The following is a 23,018-nucleotide window of genomic DNA, read 5'->3' as shown; positions in this document are numbered from 1 at the left end:
TTGAAGTCTTTGGCCTTAAAGTCCAGTCAAGGAGTTTATTTTGGATGAATGACTGACCGATGTTTAGCCATGCTTTCCGTTACAAAGCACTGTGCTACGTCACAAATGAGCCATTTAAAAAAATATTTTAACCAAAAAAGGACAGAAACTAAATTATGAAGAAAAGTCAGAAATTTGAATGAAATGATCTGCTGATCCTGCATCAAGTGGAAAAAAACACCAACAAAAATAAATGCAAATAGAATAAATGGTAGCAAAAGGAGGAAAAGAGAGTTGTGTTGTTTGTATGATATATCCACCAGCTATGAGAACTAAGTACAGGTTCTCAGTAGGTTGCATCGCAACAAAAGCTTACCTGAATATACATGATATTTACTTGAACAATGCTTACAGTAACATGGCGTCACAGTGTACCACTACATGTTGTGTTACTTATACTGCTGTAGCAGTAAACAAAGAGATACACCAGGTCACCAGAAATAAGATTCTCATGCAATGATCAATTTCTTCAGATTTAAGATCTCATTTAGGGCTGTATGCATTGATTTAGGGGCGTTTGTAGTGTACATGTATTATTTATGTTCTTGGAAACCTGCTAAATATACATAACATACTTAACATGTTCCTGAGGGAAACATCTGCTTCTTCAGCTAAATGCTCCACCACCACCACTGTGTCCGCCTTCCAGAGCATGCAGCTGTTTTTATCTATTTAAGTAAAAACAGCTGTATGCTCATATTATAGCATACATTTTTTACATTACAGATTTCTTTCAGCTTGATAAGTCGTGCTTTAAATCTCATTCAAGTCACATTTTGGGTCAAAATCTCTGTTTTTAGCAGCATTTCATCAGGTTGATGAATATGTTGCACATCAAAGCTGAATGTAATATTTTGACATGAATATCATGAAAATGTGGCTGTTGTCTTCATATAGATGAATGGCAGTGTAGGAAATGTTGCTGTGGATTTGATATGTTTCTATGGATTACAGCAGAATTAATTCAAGGTAACTGGGGACTCTATGAGTGACAAAGATAGCTTAAACAGTCTGTTATAACCAGAGTGGATCACTCAAATGCCTGATTCAGATAATGCATATCTTTGAAGTCAGAGTAGTGTGCAGCAAACCTGGTGCAGTTCAATTCTACTGCATCTAGAAACAAAGCTAATATTAGTGCTCCAATACCTGCAGACCACAGCACTTGGAGGAGTCTCGAGGGGCTGCTGCTTTGTTTGAGGGTTCCTCTTGATATTTGTGTGCGGGTGTATGTGTGTGTTTGGATATGAGAGAGTGTGGCTTCAGGGAGGGGTGGTGGTCAGTGCGCTGGGTCAGAATGCTGGCGAGGTACTTTCACAGAGTTTCACTGATCGATAAGTGCTTTAAATAGGGACACAAATACCTGAACACAGCATTAATTTCAATAGCTGGAGCCTATTTAAGAAGGAAGCGTTTTTGCTGAATAGATTTGGTGGGTAGTAACCACACAGATGGACTGTAAGTGGCTTGAAAGGCCAAAAATGCCACTAAATGCCTTCCCTGGTGTTAATTTGCAGGTGTTCGAGAGGGAAAAGCAGACCACAAATAAGCACTAAACACACACGCACACAAACACTAAGTAAAGTGTGGAGGCTTTTTAAAATAACTTTAACACTGTTCTCGTGGTAAGTACGAGTCTTGTGACATGCACTCCCAAAACAACAACATGCCCACCAGCTTCACCCAAACGTCTATGCAAATCAACACGCATCGGCATAACATGGATGTAGAAAGAATGTATTTGACCTGCGGTTAACAACTGCACACTTAAACACACCGATTAGTGCAGTGAGTCACAAACTATAAGATACCCCTAGGCATGGATGACCAGTAGAAACTTGTGAAGTGAAATGAAGCTGAGTGAAGGTGACTTGGTTGGAAAACACACAAGCAAGTGTCAGCCAGTGCTGCTGTGCTGACTTTTATTTCATTAAAATTTCATTTGTCTTTTGTTTTTGTACAATGGTTGAAAATGTGGAGTGGGAGGGCAAGAGCTCGTTTTGGCTTAGAGTAGTGGCTCGTGGCATTTACCTGCCAAACCTTTTGCTGAGCTAAGCAGTAGTGCTTCAGCACACCCTGCTGGTGATGGCAGTTTGCTTGCTCTCCCCAAAGTTTTTCTTTATCTACCTATTTATTTTTATTATCCTTGTTAGTGCAATTCTTGCCATTAAGACTCGTTGATAATATCAGAACCCTGATCTTAGTATGAGGAATCAGACTGACACAGATTCATCCTGTCAGAGTTGGTTGTTGCTCCTTTTTTCTATCCCACAAACTTTCAGGTTGTCCAGCAGGTTAATTTTGGGACAAAAAAAACCAGGAGTGTGTCGACCTGCACGCGCGCGTGGGCGCGCGTGTGTGCTGCCTCTAAGGCAGGGGTGTCAAACTCAGATACACAGTGGGCCAAAATTCAAAACTGGAACAAAGTCGCGGGCTAACGTTAATATTTATTGAAAAAAAAAAAAAAAAAAAAAAAAAATATATATATATATATATATATATATATATATATATATATATATATATATTCCTCCAGATATAAGAATGAATCTTTTCTTATGGACAAGTTTAGCTGAAAAACTGAATATGGAACAAGCAAAGCTTAATACTAAACAATATATACATTAGCTGTATAATACCAGTAGGCCAGCTCTAATAGTAATTTGGTATGGCTTCGCGGGCCAAATGTAATTAGGCTGCGGGCCAAATTTGGCCCACGGGCCAGAGTTTGACACCTATGCTCTAAGGGATTTGTGTCCAACCGTGGATAGTGGACAGCTTGCGGCTGGATTGATGGCGTGACGTCAGCGCGCCGCTACCTCTCCCAGAGGGCAGGATTAGTCGGGAGCGGCAGAGACAGCGCTCCGGTAATCTCCCGGTAATAAATGGGGGGAGTCAGGCACGTTTGAAACTGCCGGTACCGAGTGACACCCCGAGACCCCCTGAGACTCCGGAGAAAGTCCCCACAGTTGCAGCACGATGGGTCGCTATGTGGCTCCGCAGCAATCCAACGCGCCCCGGGCAGGTAAACGCAGCAGGTAAGCTGTGGAGACGTATGGGTGAGCTTGTCTCAGGAGGATTTACACTGGCAAGGTGTTCACTGTCTGTCAACAACTGCTGGGGTTTTATTTTTACTGCTGTAGTCTTCCGTGTGTGCATGTGCACGTGTATAGGCAGCACTGGGGGAGATTATGGGTGGTTCCTGACAACTTTGCAGTCCGTGCGAAATTAGAGTAAAATACGTCAAATGAAATTGACTGTAAAGGATTTTTTTCTCCCCCTCTTGCCTAAATGCTCTTAGCGTTCTTTTCATGAACTAACACGCTCAGGCTGCTGCGCTGGACCTGTGGATGTCAGGGATGCAGGGGAGGATCACGAACTCGGTTGTTGACCGACCTACTGCTGCCAAGGGTATTTATGAGAGATTAGAGAAGACATCATAGGTGAATGGCAGACTGGTCTATCTATCTATCTCGGGTTGCAGACTATCTCCCACTCTAAAGGCCATTGTTCAGTAGGGATTTATTTATTTATTTATTGAAATTCACTATTTAAGTTTCAAAGGTTTAAAACTGATGTCCCTCTCCCTCTCTCTATGACAGCAACTCAGAAGGGGGCCAGAATAAAAGACCACTTGTCACGTCATGACTGTAAAGCTCCTGCCTCTGGGCGTTTATGGTTTGGCTCTCACCTACTTGGCACCTGCCTCAGAATAACCAGATAACACCTACTTAGAGTCACAGGCAAATTTGTGGCCACCGTGTTACTTTTACCGCTACCGGTTCTTTACTGCCAGTTCACTTTATTTTGCGGGTCAATGTGAATAAAGGTCCAATTAAGCCGGTGATGATTAGTGAGCGGCTTCCTCTCTGAGATCAGAGAGAAGGTTCAGGAGTTTTGCGCATTAAAAAAAACGAACGAATTGAATGGAGACAAAAGAAGACAGAGACGTGTGGTTCTGCACCACTTGGGACGAACAGTGCGGTTGTGTGTGTGTGTGTGTGTGTGTGTGTGTGTGTGTGTGTGTGTGTGTGTGTGTGTGAATGGGCGGTGCGCTGACTTGGGTTGAGAGAGAGAGACAGTACCACCACCGGACACGAGAGAAAGAGAGACAGAGAGACACAGAGAGAGAGAGAGAGAGAGAGAGAGAGAGAGATTGCGCTAGGCGAGGGACGAGAGTGTTGGTTGGAAACACACAAGGTGGATGATTCTCGTGCGTGCAGCAGCAGCAGACACACCACCGTGCGTCTTTACGCTCAGAGATCACCCAGCCCTGATCTCCTAACCTCTCCTCTTTCTTGCTTGTCTAGCAGCAGCTTCACCTGCGAAGCCACAGCGGAGGACAGCGGAGCTTCTCAGCGGACACTTTGCTGACTGAGAGACGGACGCACGGAAACCTCAGCGTACTTTAACCATGGAGGAGAGTCAGTCGGAGTAGGGTAACTTACTACAACCTACACCATCCACAAGCAGACTGTCACAAAGGACGCCAATCTTCAAGATGGCCCGATAAATTCTTAACGCCGTGCTTCGGAGATTGGATTGTCCATCTCTCAGTAGCGCACGAGACGAGCAGAGAGGCCGTTATTTGGTTATTTCAGTCTTCAGATGGACCGTGTGCCATCCGCACTTGCTGGTAAGATGCGCTGGATCACACTGGTGCTTGCCGGCTTGACTTTCTGGGGCAAAGTTACTATTTGTAACTGTTTCGACTACGAGGAGCCAGACTATGAATATTATGAGGAAGAGAGAGCGGAGACCATTGACTACAAGGACCCCTGCAAAGCTGGTGAGTCATTTTACTTTATTTTAGCTTTTAAATTATAAAAGTAACACAAGAACTATATTTATTACTCTGGTCACGGTGATCCTGCCCTCCTACAGCTGGCTCCGAGGCGGCACGTGCGTGTGTGTATGAGGGATGACAGCGCGCTTCTGCCAATAACCGCATAACCGGTGTCGGTGTCTGTAGCGATCTCGCAGATGCATGCCACGTGCATGCCACGGTGACGGTCACGTTAAGTCTGATGCACTTTTCAATGCATGCAAACACACAAACATGCTCACATTCAGCTCAAGCATCCCCCAGAGTCCAAATATTGGTGGCGCGCATGGATCGCATACGTTTGCGCGCGTGTGCAGATGTCAAGTCAACTAATAACAGGAATAAAAATAACAGCTGGATTTACACAGGCGCGGATTCACGTTCTGTCTCTCACACACATGCGCGTGCACACGTGATAAACATTTAACATTTGTGTAGTTGTTGTGGAGTAACACCCTGATGTGGCTTAATCGCTATGAACGAATTTCTTGTGTGTAAAAAATAAAAGAAAGAAAATCTTTCACTGAATCGAAAATAAATGTGTCTGTTGTGTCAGCGAGTGGTTGCCAGTTTTTTAAAGTTTTAAAGTTTTATACATAAGAGGTGTATTTTTTTAATAGGTCTTTTATTGGCGGCGGGAAGGGGGGGGGGTCATTTTGGATTTTATATAGTCGCTCTCTTAACCAGTCCCTCTCCTCCTAGTTATTCTCCTCTGTTAGCGCCTGGACCATAACCTTTAAATGCAGTATTTGTTGGTGACCATTTACGTATCCCCATTTTATTAAGGCTGGCTATATGGGAAATGTTTTAGACTGTTACCAGTGTAATGATGACCAGTGGCAGCACCAGATAAGATACACCAGATAGAAACTGGTATTATTACGTTTTCAGCGGTGTGAATCATCCATGTTCTTCTGCTTATCCAATTAAGGGTTACAATTTTTGTGAAAGCCTCTTCCAGCTGTCCTAGCGCTAGAAGAAGGGTACACCCTGGACATGTCACCAGCCTGTCATATGGCTGACAGAGAAACAGACAGACACACTACCTACAATCAATTAAGAATCACTAATAACCTAATATGCGGCAGACAACCCACGGAGTCACTAGGAGATGATGCAAACACACAGAAAAGGCCCAACAGGCCAGTGGATTCAACCACCAGCCACTGTGGAAATGACTGTACGCCAAAGAATAATTAGATTAAATCCTTCAATCCTCACTCTTCTTATTATCTTATACAGACAATACATCTTATGCTTCTTTTTTTACCTTCACTTGATGAAAACAAGCTTGTGCTGTTGCTCAAGTTATTAATTTTTAAAATATTGATAAGCTATAAAATTATTACTTTTTTTCCCTAGGTTTTATGTTTTTGTTCATTTGGGAACAAAAATGATTGAGAAATTGTTCTGCAAAAAGGTGTTCCTGTAAAACAGAAGAATACATGTACCTCAGGGCTGATGAGTATATGCACAGTGCCCTGAGGAGCTCCATCCTGTGTTGTGTTGGATGACCACAATTAACTGTGTGGTGGCCCTGGCCACCCTTGGCCACTACTTGGCTCCTCCCCTAATTGTCCCTGAAGTGCACAAACCATTAATAAGAAACATTTGGCACCTAGTAATTGTGTCTTAGGTAAAAGGGAAAATGCAGTTCAGTTTCATATATAGAGCAGCAATTCATAATCACAGTAGGCTCAAGGTGCTCGAGTTTGCTCCAAAATGAGAGAGAAAACGCCAACAATAGGACATATGTGTGTTGATCTTCTTGCTTTTAGGCCTAGAACAACGAATTTCATAATCTAACTTAATATCTTTTTGATATATTTTTTAAGGTTTTTCTGACCCTCTCCTCTCCTCTTTCTATAAGAGGGATGTTGGGATGGTGTAAAATAAATAAGCATCTTTTAAAATCTGGATCCTTGTTTGGGGTTACACCCTCCTGACTTTGTGTGTCTTTCTCCGTGTGTGTTTGTGTACATGCGTGTCCATGTGTGTTTTAGTGGTACTTAATGTTGTCTGCGATGACACATTGGACTGATAAGAACTCCACCCCAGAGCGCTAAGCGTCCACACGCTGACCAACACACATTCTTCCCATACCAAATACACAAACCTGACAACCGTGGACATTGGCCAGTGTGTGTGTGTGTGTCTGCATGTGTGTTTGCTCATGTGCATGTCACACTGATCTCTATGGGTGATTTTTATGTTGACTCTGCAATCCCATGTCTCTGTGGCTTTTTAGCTATGCAAAGAACTTACCGTTCATTCGTTTGTGTGTGTTTTGATGGGAGCCCGGCAGGTTAAAGGGAGTCAGTAAGTCTACGCATGTTTGTGAGACCGAGCGAGTCTTTAAGGTTAAAATAACTGAGAGAAAAAACACAGCGAATGTATTTATTTTCTGAAAATATCGATGAACATAAAGAGCCTTCTATACTCAGCTGCTGAGGTTTCTTGCAGCAAATTGCATAAACGCACACAGGCACACACACTCCTAATAATCAACACATACGTTCATCTTATAAGCCTTATAATTTTACAAGTGCCATTTGTTTTCAGGCATTTCTGTTTTATTGGACATTTGACAGCTGGCACCTTTTTACATCATTTGAACATGTATAGCTCATTTATATTAAATACTGAGTCCTCAAATTTCATTCTCCTTTTACTTTCTCCTCTGATGATTTGGTTTATAATAAGAAAATGACAAAACCATCTCATCTCAGAGTCAGTGTAGGTTTTTTAAACTGTGAATGCAGCCCCACTGGTGAGGTATGAAACTGCTGTGGGTGGGGTGTGGACGACCAAGGTTAAAAAAAATGTAATTAACTTGAATGATTTGTGTAGGATCGGATAAGTGGAAGAGGATGGATAGATTTGTGCAGAGATAATAAAGTCTGGTGATGCAATGTTGATGACCTTTACTTCTCTAAAATTCAATTTGAGTCATTTTTTATTGTTAATAATTGCTGAAAGCTGTGCATGTGTGTGTAGTGGGGTCAATTACGGCTTCTGAAGGCAGAAATTTTTTTTAGAGCCACTGGTGTGGAGGGTGCTCTGGAGCTTTGGCCTGTTTTGCATGATGCTCATCAGCAGATTGAGTTTGCTTATCTTCTCATCTGGCTCAAAGTTTGCAAAGTTTTCATCATTTTATGGTGTCAGTTTATTGTTTAGATGCACAAGTCTTGGGCTAAAAAATAACACTACTGTAAATACAAACGAGTAAATGATTCTGTTTTTTGTTTTATGCCTGCATCCTCACCACCTGATGTCTGTAACTGTTCCACTTAGTACTGTGTGGGAGCATGTCATTTAATATCTACCTGCACATTCTGAAATACAAGCTTTCAATATGCTAATCCAGCCACAGATACGGACACACAAATGTTTCAGTGTGAGCCTGCAGAGCCTCTGACAGACACACACAAGTGTCTGCTGATGTGCAGCTGAATTTAAACCCACTCGCACGCACACATCTCCTGAGATTTTCTGGAGTAATCGTGTTGCAATTAATGCACTGACTTGGCAGCTATGTGCAGCTTGTAAGAAGTGGAAGCGCGACTCATTCCACGCCTGACCCCATGGCATCGGTCTGAGTGGTTGGTATTCCGCCTCCTGTTTTTGCTGGGAAAACACAAGGGGAATATTTGGCTGTCTGCTTATCTCCTCCGAGTCCCGCGCTGGTAGACAGGGGAACACACACTTCCATGCCTTTGTGAAGTGATTTCCCTACACGAACACACATGCACACACACACACGGTACACACACACATGCTAAGCTCCCTCCATTCACCCGCGCTTATCTCTTCCTGGTTGTCTGCATCCTGCTACTCAGCTGGAGATGACACACATACGCGCACGCCCACACACACAAATGCGCACACGTATGTGCCCCTACGCTCACTCAAGAGTCATTCATGCTTCCTTCCAAATCACTGTTCTCATAAAATCCTCACACACATCGAGTGAAAGCTAAACAAACCTCGGTATCTAAAGGCTGTGGGTCTTTTCTTCAGGAGGAATCAGAGACATTACTACCTTTTCTCTACTTTAAACACAATAGTCGGGCATCGTAGGAGTGTGTGTGGGCACAGTGTGTTGTTTTTTTTTATGGACACATCACTGAGATCAGGTGTTACAACATAAGACTTAAAAGATTTAAAAATTTTTATACAAAATTTGTTTGAGGGGTGGCACAGTGGCAAAATAGTTAAGAATTGTTGCTTGACAGCAAGAAAGTCCTAGCTTTGAATCCACCGGCTGGCACAGGCACATCTGTGTGGAATTTGCATATTCTTCCTGTGCCTGTGTGGGTTCTCTCTGGTGCTCCAACTTCCTCCCAGAGTCATGCATGTCAGATTAATCAGTGAGTCTAAAACTCTGTCACAGTTGCCAACGTCTATATTTCTGCGTTAACCACGCCACCCTGTCCAGGGTGTACTTCACCTCTTGCCCTTTGAAAGCTGAAATAGCCTCAGGCCTCCCACAATGCTAAAGTGAATAAGCAGTTCGGAGAATAGATGAATGAAATTAATGAATGAAACAAAGTTGTTTATTCTCTGCATCATGTGCACCTAAATCAGATTGTCACTGCACATAGTCAGGTAATATGGCTAGTTACATCACAGTCTTCAATTCAACCTTTCATTGGAGGGATCACCTCATAAACCGTTTCACATTGGCTGAAGCTGATTCAGATGTGATGGTAGAATATATAAGGTACCATACTACACTGTACTTTACTGTAAAATAACTGGGATCTGTTCTATCAGTTTCTCATTTTATATGCAGATAAAAGATTCTGGCACATGGGATTTAAAGAACCATTTAAAGTGTACGCCACAGTCTGAGGCAATTGCGTTATCTTGTTCACCACAGAACAAGATGCAGGGTGTGCTTGTTTGAAAGTCTCGTGGATAGGTTTGTTTTAGTCAAGAAGAACAACAGAAAGAGCGTCAAACAAAACAAATCCAAAATAAACAGGACACGGATTAAGTCAGACATACTGTAGCATGAAAAGGAGGAACTGTGGTGGAGGTTGCAAAGTGGCTTGCAGATGCACAGCAGGTGCTGTTATCAATTTTTGGGGAAAACAAATCTGATGTTGATATACAGGTTGATATACATTGTACATAAATATATCCATGCAAAGTGCTGCTAGGCCTTTACTGCAATCACCTTTAGGTGCTGCTGGTTTGTGGCTCTCTTTGTCATCATTTCCATAACATAGAAGCTGCTCTGTTGGGATGAGATCGGAAGCCCGACTTGGCCAATCAAGAATATGGCCTTTATTTGGCTGGAGAGACTATTGTGTTGTTTTTGCTATAAACTTTAGGTCATTATCCATTTGCACTGTAAAGCACTGTCTGATCAGTTTTGAAGCATTTGGCTAAGTCTGAGCAGAGAACATAACCCTGTACACTTCAAAATCTATCCTGCTACTTCTATCAGCAGTTGCATGATAAATAAAAAACACAAGTAGCCTGGTTACACAAACAGGAATACACGTCGACGCCATAACGTTACCTCCAACATGGTTTATACATGACGTGGCATACTTTAACAATGAACTGTTTCCCCCCTTCTCCATACTTTTGTTGTTGTTGTTTTTCTTAACAATGGGAATAATTCTATGGTTGTTCACTTTAGTTGTCATCTATAGTGTTTCAGGCTTCCTTTTTTGTAAACAATGCACTGGGCTAATTATACAGATCTTTTATCTGCTTAATTTGTCATAGAAAGGAACAGGAGTAACCTGGTTATAAAAGAGCTGTTTGTCAATCAATTTTTGATTTAATTTTGAGCCTTTGAAAATGTTGAGACTGTATAATGAAATGGCTGTAATTCCTCCTCAACAGTTAATGCAAAGCTTTTGTTGAAACCCTTGAATTAAACCTGCAAGTCTGCGCTTCAATCACATCTTTATTCTTTGATTTAAAACCCACTGTGGCATAGAGAGAAAGAAATTAGTAATGATAACCAATACAGCTGATTAGTACGAGTTTAACTCACACTTAAATTTTCTAGAAGTGTCCCAAGCGTACCTCAGATCCTGGGATTTGAACGCCTGTGCAGGTATATGTTCGCTGTGTACTGTACATGCAGCCCACCAAGTCGTGACATGAGCTGCAGCTACTGTTCATCCCTTCCCCCATTCATCAGTAGGAAGGAAACTAGAGCAACATGTGTATGTGTACATTTGGCACCGCGGCTGCCTTGCATCTTTGTGTGTTAGCGAGGGAGCAAGTGGTCTCACTCATATTATATTAAACAGGATTTTCCCGAGCAGAGTGCTCCTGCCACTGAGCTTCCGAAGTCTTCCTCAGGATTCCCGCCTCAGCACAAACTCTGCGGCCATGCCCAGGGCCGACTGTTTGTTCTGGAGCGTCATTGTTCCGGAGCAGCAGAAGCCATGAGTCAGCATCGTCTTCACATCGCCCACCTGCCATGCACCGTTCAATTATTAAATGTCTAGGTGCTTTTATGTCACCCAGCTTTCCCTGATGGTATTTATAGAAGCAAAAAAATAAAAAATAAAAAATCAGACCCATTCACACATTAATGTCTGAAGAAAAGCATCTTTCTCCTGGCAGTCAAACTTGTTTTGTTGTCTAAGTATTGTAGCAGCAAACTCCTCCCTACACTCCACCTGCTGCAGTTGCGATCTTTGATGCCTAAGCAAGCTAACGTTACAGGAAAAAAGTGATGACCATGTAGCTGAGCTAGCCTGTATTGTCACCTGTGGCTGAAGACAGATACGTTTAACCAAACCAGGTAAAGAGAAATATCTTTTTGAGTTCAGATCTCTGACAAAGATCTCTTTAGGATCCTTATGATGTCATAAATTCTGGTTTTCTCAGTCTTTAATTGCCCCCATAGATAATCAGCACTATTGAGATCAGGTGACTGTGGAGGGCAGTTCATCATACCTCTTCTTTCCTCTTCTTTGGTCTTCTGCTGCTGTACGACTCCTTGTGGTGCTGCTTCTCCTTTGTAAAGAGTTCACCAAACGATGTCTCCATTTCCCTCTCAATATCATACTGCTTAGGGGAATTTGAGGCACAGCTGATGGACGAACAACAGCTACAAGTTGATTATTTTAAAAATTCCTCTGATGTGAGTCAATCAATTCCGCCTGAGTCTCATGTGAACGCTGCTCCACTGGAAAGATTTCATGCCTTCACTTGATTTATGCACTGTAATCTAACTGAAACTCATCATTTACGGCAACTGCACTGAAATCCAACTTCAAATGAAGTTACTCATCCGGTAATTGAAACTATGTAGTCACACCTGGGTTCAGCTATCTGCGATCTCAACAAGAACAACATTGTTCTCTGTTCTATGACTTTGTGCATTTAAAGGCCAGTTGGCTGCTCGTTCCCTGGGTGCAGACCCGGGGCACGCCGACGGGAAACCGAGCCGTAATCACGTCCCGTCACAATGTCTGGCCAAACCCATGACCCGCTAGGGAGGAATCCCAGTGTCACAGTAAAGTGATTAGGGGGTTACACCAGCTCTGTGAGTGCATGCGTCATATGATATCATGTTATTCTGTCTCATACCAAACATGTCTTTGCGCGATCTCGCTGTCAATTTATAGTTCAGAGTTCTAAGTGAGCGAGGCCTTTGAAATCTTTTCATTCATTTCAGATTTAATTATACAGCAGCCAGTTCACAACACGAGTCATCTCAGGTCACAGCACATTTAAGGTCAAGACCTTAGAAAAAGAGAAAACCCCCTTTGAGCAATGAACAGTGGAGATAAGGTGGTTTTTACTCAACATATTTGTGCTCTCCTACCCTTTACCTTCCATCCATAGCATTTTACAACATGTTCTTCTTTTCCTTTTGATCTCTTGGCATAGACTACTAGCAATATTTACTGAAAAAACTAAAAATAGCTCCACTTGGACAAAAGCTCCTGTTAACTGGATTTGTTTATGATCAGTCTGGACTTCATTCCGGGTCATTTCAAATGTCCAGGTGTGTGCCTCACGGCCCTGCCATCTGTTTTCAGCTGTGTTCACGGATGAAGAAACTGTGCTTATTCTAATCTCTAGACAAACACACACGCACACTGTGGTGCAGGTAAACACAGTGATGTGTCAGTGTACAAGTGTGTAACTGGGTCTTTGTCAGTGTCTGGGACTATATTTACGTCTGTAAAAATATATAATTAGAGTTTGCGTGTTTTGTATAGAGTCAGACCTCAGTGCGACTGGTGATTTTAAAGTTTCTAATTATGGCTTCAATTCAGTGAATACTCACCAACACTGTAAGTACCCTGTGTTATTCAGGATTTTTTTCTATTGCATGTCACTCTTGTCTCTTGCCTCTGTGTCTCTCTCTTTAAAATCTACTTGCAGCAGGGTGTGGGTATGAACATTTTTGGACTTGGACTAAGCAGCTACATTTTTCACATTTTTTTTTTTTTACCAGTGATAGAAAAACTGCAGCATCTCTTTACATTCCAGCACCTTGGCGTAAGTGCAGTAGCTCAGCATTATTCCATCTTAAACACTCAAAGAAGAATAGAAACGGCCGTTTCAATTTCAAGTGCTACTCAAAGTCATACTTTGCTTCACAATGGACAATGGGGGCTTTGGACAGTTTGGTTTCACAGCAGTTATTTTGGGTTTCGGGATAAAAAAAATCCATAGAGACAATCCATGTAGCATCTCCAGGAATTTCAACACTTTACAATTTGTGTTTGAGTCTAATGTTCGATCAGAGTGTTGTGAACGTTATGAAGGTTGGTACGTGGGCTTGTGTCACACATAGGCTTTGACACAACCCCCCTCTGTGTACTCTGTAAAGGAAGGCCAACTTGAAAGTGCTTTAAACTGACTCCTTTGGTTGGTAAAATCAATCAAAAGCTATACAAGACTATAAGACTATTTATTTATTTATGGCCTCTGCAGATATTAACCTGGTTTCAATCACCAGTTTCAAAACTTACCGAATATGGTGGTTGGTTTTTTTTTTGCAAATTTTGTAAATTAGGAGTAAAATAGATAATAAGAAGCAAACTCACCAAGGCAGCTCACTCTCCAATATTTATCTTTAAAGGAAATATTGTATTTTGTATAAATTCATTTGGGTTTTTAAATTCAAGAAGTTTGTAGTGCAGTAAAAGTCAGATAAGGGATTACAGGTATTGATTTGTAAACGATCTGACATGAATAACTTGATCCTATTATATGATATTATACCACTATGACTAACTAGGCAGCTCATTCTCTGTCTCTTAGCAACCCTGTCTTTAAACATGCAACACACTTTGGGGTAGAAGTGTAAAAGTGAGGTCAGAGGTCAAATGTTGTAGTTGTTAAGTCCTTTTACATTGTTGTTTATACTAGTCAGACTAGTTGGAGCATCTGATTGTTGATGTGTTTTATAATGTTTGGAATGTTTTTCTGTTATATATACTGTTGGTGTTTTTATAGACTTAAAAAAGGCGTTTGATACAATTGATCATTCTATATTAATGAATAAACTAGAGAGATATGGCATAAGAGGGATAGCATACAAGTGGATGAAAAGTTACCTGGATGAAAGATATCAATATGTCGAATTCAATAATGTAAAATCTAAGCAGTTGAAGGTAACTTGTGGTGTTCCTCAGGGCTCTGTGCTGGGCCCTAAATTATTTATATTATATATAAATGACATATGTAGTGTTTCCAAACTGTTAAAATGTGTATTGTTTGCTGATGATACCACTCTATACTGCTCAGGTAAAAACTTAGAACAGCTTCTGACTACAGCGGAAAAGGAGTTAAATATATTAAAAAACTGGTTTGATGTAAATAAGTTATCATTAAATATAAAGAAAACAAAATTGATTATTTTTGGCACTAGACAAATGAAAAATGTATCTAAAATAAGGGTTAATGGAATTGAAATTGAAAGAGTGTACAAAAATAAATTTCTTGGAGTGATAATTGATGATGAGCTGAGTTGGAAGTCTCATATAAACCACGTGAAAACAAAAATGTCAAAAACCATTGCTATTCTCTATATAACAAAGCATGTCCTGAACAAAAAATCATTATACACACTTTATTGTACTCTGTTGCTTCCATATATGACTTACTGTCTGGAGATATGGGGTAATGCATATAAAACGAACACTCTTCATATTTTCAAGTTACAAAAAAGAGCTATAAGAATTATAAACCAATCAAACTATATAGAACCAACTAACATTTTGTTTATTAATCTGAATACCCTGAAATTTTATGATTTAGTTGAATATAAAATGGCACAGATAATGTATAAAGCACAAAATAACTTGCTTTGCCCCAGTACTCAGAAGCTGTTCAAAGTCAGAGAGAGTCAATATGACTTAAGGGGAACAGATTTCTTTAAAAAAAACAAGATAAGGACAAACATAAAGCAGAGATGTGTTTCTGTTAGAGGAGTTAACCTGTGGAATAGTTATGACAGTGATTTAAAAAGGTGTAGTTCATTTTCCTTGTTTAAAAACATGTTTAAAAATAGAGTATTAGAAAAATATATAAATCAAGAATGAAAAGAGCAAAAAGGAGAAAAAAAATAACCTCTTGATTCTTTTGCTTTGATGTAGTTACTTATCTAAGGTGGAAAGTTTTTTTTTCTTTGTTTTTTTTTTTTTTTTTGTTGGTTTGTTTGTTTGGTTTTTGCTTTGTTTTATTATTTTCTTCAAGCCCTGTGTACAGGAGCTGCATACAAAAAGATATTTTTTATAGCAGAGTTGAGTTTAAATCGAGGCTGAGCCTAAAGAAGTAAAAGAATTTGAAGCCAGACAGTGAAGTAATGCTTCAAAATATCAGGAGCACCAATGGGTAGATCAAAGTGTGATAATCCAGTCCTGACCAATGCAAAGGAATGATCTTCAGCTGCTCCCTTATTTCCCAAGAGGTTACCACTGCGGATGGATCCACATATTTGATTTGGCACAAATTTTACGCTGGCTGCCCTTCCTGATGCAACCCTCCTGTTTATCCGGCACTAGGATTACACCAGCTTGCGACCCCTGAGGCTGGGTTCATGTCTCCTCCTGGTCTAGAACTGGGAATCTTTCATGTGTAAGGCAAATGTGGTAATCACTACACAACAGAGCATACACACAGTATATATATATATTTTTAAAAATGCACAAAAAAGGTCTTTACAGTATAAACACAGATTTCCTTCTTAACAAAGCTGAGGTTTCAATAGTGAACAGATATTTGGGTGGAGCATCAATTTAATAAATCCACTTCATAAGATCTCACCTCAAAAGCATGCCATATTGTAACTCTTTGAGGCCTGCATTTTTGGTACTTTGCCTCATCATGACCTTTTCTGGCACCATCAGTGTTGAACTGCAGCACCTGCTGTTGGTCGCAAAGGGTTAAAGTAGATAAAGCAGCTTGCACAATGATTAGTTTTGGAGAAAATCCTCAAACGGGGCCGAGATAATCTCTTTTTTAATATAACGGCACGTTTGCAGCCACATTTATATACAGCATAATAATATCACATGAGTGAACGGGCTCATATACATGCATGTTCACACACATGGATGCCCACATCTTAGCCCACCTACACTGTGACCTTATATTTGCTTAATGAGGAGCTTAGTGAGGTGTGTGTGTGTGCAGTCATTGTGTATGTGTGTTTGTGTTAGATACACCCCAGTGAGTACAGCATGAGTGCAGAACGCAGTAGTGCATAACTGTATACTGTACTGTAGTGCAGTCAAAATGTACAGAAAAACACCTGCTACATTTATCACAAATAACATTTAAGCAAACAAATTTGTTTTAAAAAAATCAGTTAATCTAGCTGCATTTTCACCATCTTAGTTTGACAATGTCTTATGTGACAGATTAAATATCTTGAGAACTAAGTAGTTTACTTTCTTCCCTTGAAAGCTGCTGGCGTCTCCTTTAAACGAGGGCTGTGATGTGATCAAAACCCTTTTTAAAAGCTTTAATGAAGCCTCGAGTCTCTTTGTCTTTTTGGAAACTTTGCACAATAAATCCATACCGACAGATGCGGTAATGAAGGTGTTCTCTGGTCACATATGCAATTTTCAATGCCTGAAATGCCGCTGTTGTTGTTAGCGTAGCTCTTAGCAATCCCATAATGCCTTGTTTGGTTGGAACATGGCCATCAGTGGCTGTGTTACAAACCTGCCAAGTAATTAAAAGGACTAACTGGACATCTGAGTTGCAACTCATTGCATGGAATAACAGCAGATTGACCTCATTCTCTATAGACCTGCACTTTCAGGGTAGTGAAAGCATAATGAATAAATCAGCATAGATGCAATGAATAATATGTACAATCTCCTTTACAGATATCTATAACATTGTAAGCTGTGTGCTCAGGGTGTGTTGAGCATTCATAGATATACATACCTATCATTCAGGCTATTTTTTAACTAAAACCTGGTTGTTCTGAAAACAGATGGTACGTTACAAAGCTGAAGCCAGACAAACATTACTACACAGGAAATAATCACTTCGATCGAACTGCTTTGAATTCTTGTTTAACTTCAGCAGTTATAGTTATGGGCTCGTTCTCCACCTCTTTGCACTCGCATTTTGAGCGTAGTTTGTTTTGCAAAAAAGAGACAAATCATACATCAATCAACATTAAATATGCATTTCACTGATAGCATTAGGATTAGTATTATCATTCCAGTTTGAATGCTGTTATCACAAACTCTACTGGGAAAGATAATGCATTGAAACATATCTGTGGCAGCACTCAAATGAACATGGCAACGACTGCTTCACTGAGTGTTTAAGAGAAACCCAAGCAAAAACAAAAATCTTTTTCATCTAGTGATCACAAAAAAATCATAAACAACCATAAAAGTTCAGGCAGGGAAATATAATACATGACTAAAATAGGGCAGCCATTATTTTTTATTTAAATCCTAATTGAATTGCATTGTGTTATCATTGTATTAAAAGCTTATGTTTGATTGCTCTTTTGCATCAGTGTGTGCGTGCTTTGTTCAGATGACAATGAGTGACGCTCGCATCTGTTGGACATTCGCTGTCAGGCTGCAGAATTACTTGTAGAAAGCTGACTTCAGCTGTGTCTGCTTGAGAACTTGATCAATAAGACACAAAGCAGTCTCGCTGCTAGCTGGCAACATGGTGGGCTGGTGGGGTGAATACGTGTGAGTAGTGATGCCTCTACCTCTCAGACTGTGTTTGGTGCATTACTGTTGTGTGTGTGTGTGTCCCTGTGTGCTACTGTGTGTGTTTGCTGCAGTGCCCCTGCTGAAGGGCGAACAGTAAGGCCCTGGTCAGCATGATGTAGACCTCCTGGGACGTCCTGGGGTTTTTGGATCAATACCTTTCCTCCTGCATCTCCCTGCATCACTGTTCTCATCCCTCCTCACCCCGTGGCTTGACTTTGGGCTATTTATGGTATCTCTATGGATTAACAAGACCCTAACGATCAATGGGCCAAACTTACTATCACTGTACTCCCCCTCCACTTCTCACTTTGTATCTCTGCTTGTGTCAGCTCCTTTTCTCTGGAAAACTTTTAGTCCTTATATTTTTCCCTTGTTGTCCTGAAATGTTCAGAGCCAAGAGAAGTGTAATCTCAGGACACTGTCACATTCACGCTGCCCCACAAATAGGAGCAAAAATGAAGGGAAAGTCTTTTTCCAATGCACATGCAAGGTGATGCAGACTGTGTTTGTACGAGGATTGTCACATTGTCCTTTTGCTGTTGAAGTAGCAGATTTAAGTCGATTGTTTGTTCAGTTTTTTTGTTTTTTCACTCTTCTGTGGCTCACTATGAACGCAGAGAACATGCTAGAGGAAAACTTTGTCACCCACAGCAATTTAGCGTCAGAAATAACAATTCTAATAGGACTATCCAGACCACATCTTTAAAAACGTGCTGGTGTAATTGTGCTGTTTTTGCGACTTTATGTGTCAAAGTCGCACCCAGATCAGCCTTTTCACATAGTATTAAACCTCTTTTTATATATGTTTTTAAATGGTTTTCCTTTCAACCAGGGATTAATCCAATCCAGACTCTCGTTATAAAATGCCCAGGGAAAAAATATATTTAAAGGGATAGCAGATTCTGTTTTGCATTCGCTCTTGCATAAATAACAGAGCTGCAAATACTCGAAAAATGACAGCGAGAAGTTTGATTAGTACCATTCATGACAAATGAAGAATGGATTTTCCTAAACAAATCTCTTTCCAAGCTGAACTGTGCACAAGCTGTGTGACGTACTACCCTCATTAAAATACCAAAAACTGGTTGGTCATCTCTGTGGAGCTCAGCACGAACCCAGTAGCAACCACCACCTGTAGCTCAAAGTTAAAGTCAGACTTAGTGAATCATGAAAGATTAATTAAAGAAAGACTGAAAATAATTAATTTTTCAGACTTTCAGAAGTCTGATGCTTTTTGTTGCTGTAGACTACTTTGGACTATTGTGCGAACAAAGCCAGCTGCTGGTCATTTGCGGTGATCGTTGCTCTCTCTCGATTGTACAATGTGCATTTGGTAAATTATGTAATAAAAGCAGGGATTACCATGATGCTTAATAAATGCATATCTTCGCACATCTACTTCTTTTACTGTTTCAAGCTACCTCCACAGTTTATACTAAGGCAGCCTGATCAAATGCTGGCTCTTTCTGGTTTTAAAGGTGATTTTTTACATAATATATAAAAATAAACACATTGCTTCACATCCAGCTCTAATTTAGATTGCTATCCTTCCAATCTAAGCAAAATATAAAACACCACTGAGCCAAACACACTCCCAGACTGCATCTGATGTTGTTATTCATAAATCTATGGACGCCGTGGTTTGCTCTTCTCTGTAACAATAGTGCCGAGTTGAGCACAATGGCACCCTGACCCCCTTTCCTTTAGCGGCAATCCCGATTAGCTAAATGACAATCTTCTCCCGTGCCATTGTTAGTGTATTAGTGTCTTGAATCCCTGTGGAGGCCAATAACTCAGCTCAGCTAATCACTCAGAGATGACTATCGTTCAGTTGTCCATTGTTACAAGCTAGCGGGGTAATTGTGTTTACGTGTGTGTCTATGTGTATGTGTGTGTGTTGGACTGAGGTGATGAAGAGACTGAGGAGGGAAGGTCTATTACAGTACGTGCAGTGCAGCTGTTTTTGCCACCGTGTAGCTTCTCAAAGGTATCAAGGTATCACTGCAGCTCACCTGTAGACCTGACATTTGAAAAATCGAAGCAGCGTGCTCCCTGACAGTGATGTTGGACCAAAAGTTCTGTTTAAGTTTTTGATTTGTCCTTTTCATGTACAAACATAGATAAATGATGATTTTTTTAAGCATGCACATTTTTATCTGTTTTCAGGGTCACCCTGAAATGATTACACTTCATGTTTTCTCATTAATATATCAAAAAATGAAGCAAAAACAGCTTTTTGGACTGCTTTTTAATGTCAGCATCATCAACATCAACATACAACATCAACATCATCAACATCAACACCGGCGCTATAAGATGGCGCCGGTGAGGTCGGCTGCCGTCACGACTGCTCCGACCACTTTTTCTTTGTCTTTGTTTTTTAAGTTAGTTTTCAGCGTTTCTAAATCGGCAAAATCATCACCATTGGGTACATTAGGTATGACAGTGACACTCTTGTTTCTATTGGTATACAATGTACTCACAATTCGAAGTTTTTAACTCCGGATCCGAGCTGGCCGAGTGAGATCTCGAGGGAGAACAAAGGGAAGCGGCGGCGGCCTAGAGGGAAGCGAGCCGGCGTCAGGAACAGGCTGAGAGCTCGTGCACACCGCACACCTCTGCCTAGCATCCTGCTCGCCAACGTCCAGTCACTGGAGAACAAGCTTGACGACCTCAGGGCCAGGATAAAGTTCCAGAGAGACATTCGGGACTGCAATCTCCTCTGCTTCACCGAGACATGGCTGAACCCAGAGGTGCCGGACCACGCCATCCAGCCGGCCGAGTTCTTCTCGGTTCACCGCATGGACAGGACACGGGACTCGGGGAAGTCAAGGGGAGGCGGCGTGTGTTTAATGGTGAACAACAACTGGTGCAACAGTGCGAACGTTGTTCCTCTCACACGCTCCTGCACACCAAATCTGGAACTACTGTCCATCATGTGTCGTCCTTTTTATCTACCTCGGGAATTTACATCGGTCATTGTAAGTGCCGTTTATATTCCACCACAAGCGGACACGGTCACCGCCTTATGCGAGCTGCATGAGGCACTCACACAGCACCAGACACAACACCGGGACGCTGCGCTTATTGTGACGGGGGACTTTAATAGCGCCAACCTCAAACGCGCAGCGCCGAACTTTTATCAACACATCACCTGCCCCACCAGGGGTGAAAGGACACTGGACCACTGCTACACTACGGTCAAGGACGGCTACAAGGCACAATCCCGCCCCCCGTTTGGCAAATCTGATCACGCCGCCATCTTCCTCATGCCAAAATACAAACAAAGGCTGAAACAGGAAGTTCCGGTTCAGAGGAAGGTCGCGCGCTGGACGGATCAATCGGTGGCCGCGTTACAGGACGCACTCGATGACGCAGACTGGGGCATGTTCAGAAACAGCTCCGACGATGACGTCAACGTGTTTACGGAAGCGGTTGTGGGATTCATTGGGAAACTAGCGGATGATACCGTGGAGACAAAGACTATCACAACGTTTCCCAACCAGAAGCCGTGGGTGGATAAAACCATCCGCGACGCTCTGAGATCCCGCACCGCTGCCTACAACACGGGACTCATGACGGGGGACATGGACCCGTACAAAGCCGCGTCATATAACGTGCGGAGGGCGGTGAAAGAGGCGAAGCAGCGCTACGGGAGGAAACTAGAGTCACAACTCCAACAGAGTGACTCTAGGAGCCTGTGGCGGGGACTAAGGACAATAACGGACTATAAAGCACCAACAACCGGTATGACGAACGCGGCCGTGACTCTGGCAGACGAGCTGAACACTTTCTATGCTCGCTTCGAGGCTGCAGCTAAGGTCTCCAACAATGCTAGTGTTAGCAGCGCTAACGGCTGCAGACAGGAAGATACTGCCAGCACCGGAAACGTGCTCGTCATCTCCGAGCATGAAGTAAGGAGAGCCTTCAAGAGAGTGAACACCAGGAAAGCAGCAGGACCAGACGGCATCCCAGGTCGTATCCTAAGAGACTGCGCATACCAGCTAGCTCCTGTGTTCACTGAGATATTCAACATCTCTTTATCTCAGTCGGTGATCCCCACATGCTTCAAAGAGTCCATCATTGTTCCTGTCCCGAAGAAACCCCACCCTGCTTCTCTCAATGACTATCGCCCTGTAGCCCTCACCTCAGTAGTGATGAAGTGCTTTGAACGCCTGGTCAGAGACTTCATCATTTCTTCACTACCAGACACACTGGACCCACTACAGTTCGCTTACCGTCCAAATCGTTCCACAGACGATGCCATCTCTCATCTCCTCCACACATCACTCACTCACTTGGACACTAGAAGGGGGAATTATGTTAAAATGCTCTTCATAGACTACAGCTCTGCATTTAACACCATAATTCCCTCCACACTCACCACCAAGCTGGAGCATCTGGGACTCAGCTCATCTATGTGTCAGTGGATCTCCAACTTCCTAACTGGCAGACCACAGGCAGTAAGGATGGGCGGACATGTCTCAGCCTCCACCACTCTCAGCACTGGAGCCCCCCAGGGGTGGGTTCTGAGCCCCCTGCTGTACTCTTTGTACACATATGACTGTGTGGCCACTACCAGCTCCACCACCATCATCAAGTTTGCTGACGACACCGTCGTGGTGGGCCTGATCTCTGATAACAACGAGACGGCCTACCTGAAGGAGATTAGGAATCTGGAGAACTGGTGCCAGAGGAACAACCTCCTTCTAAACGTCAGTAAGACAAAGGAGCTGATAGTGGACTTCAGCACTAAGCAGGAGAGGAACTACCAGACCCCCGTCATCAACGAGTGCCCAGTGGAGAGAGTGGACAGCTTCAAATACCTCGGAGTTCACATCACGCAGGACCTGTCATGGTCCTGTCACATCAACACCGTGGTGAAAAAGGCCCGACAGCGTCTCTACCACCTCAGACGCTTGAGAGACTTCCAACTGCCCTCCAAGGTGCTCAGGAACTTT

General features: G+C 42.0%; 1 protein-coding gene across 2 annotated transcripts in view; it reads left to right on the top strand.

Moving 5' to 3' along the window:
• The first annotated feature begins 2,870 nt into the window (after window positions 1–2,870).
• The window catches only part of tll1 (tolloid-like 1), a 61,080-nt gene continuing 40,932 nt past the window's right edge, over window positions 2,871–23,018 (top strand). The window contains exons 1-2 of one of the 2 annotated variants that reach the window (XM_086295322.1): window positions 2,871–3,077; window positions 4,353–4,828. In XM_086295322.1, coding sequence (XP_086151448.1) covers window positions 4,648–4,828 — 181 coding nt within the window. In that variant the 5' untranslated portion in view covers window positions 2,871–3,077; window positions 4,353–4,647. Of the gene's footprint in view, window positions 3,078–4,349; window positions 4,829–23,018 lie in introns of both variants that reach the window. The other variant, XM_086295323.1, reaches the window with a different exon arrangement.

This window comes from Aulonocara sp. 'chitande type north' Nkhata Bay, linkage group LG6, assembly GCF_057382095.1.
Source record: "Aulonocara sp. 'chitande type north' Nkhata Bay isolate Kocher_YH1m ecotype deep benthic linkage group LG6, A_spYH_male_GT1.1, whole genome shotgun sequence".
Lineage (NCBI taxonomy): Eukaryota > Metazoa > Chordata > Actinopteri > Cichliformes > Cichlidae > Aulonocara > Aulonocara sp. 'chitande type north' Nkhata Bay.
The sequence above is the reverse complement of the archived record's forward strand: the minus strand, read 5'-3'. Positions and strand labels throughout refer to the sequence as shown.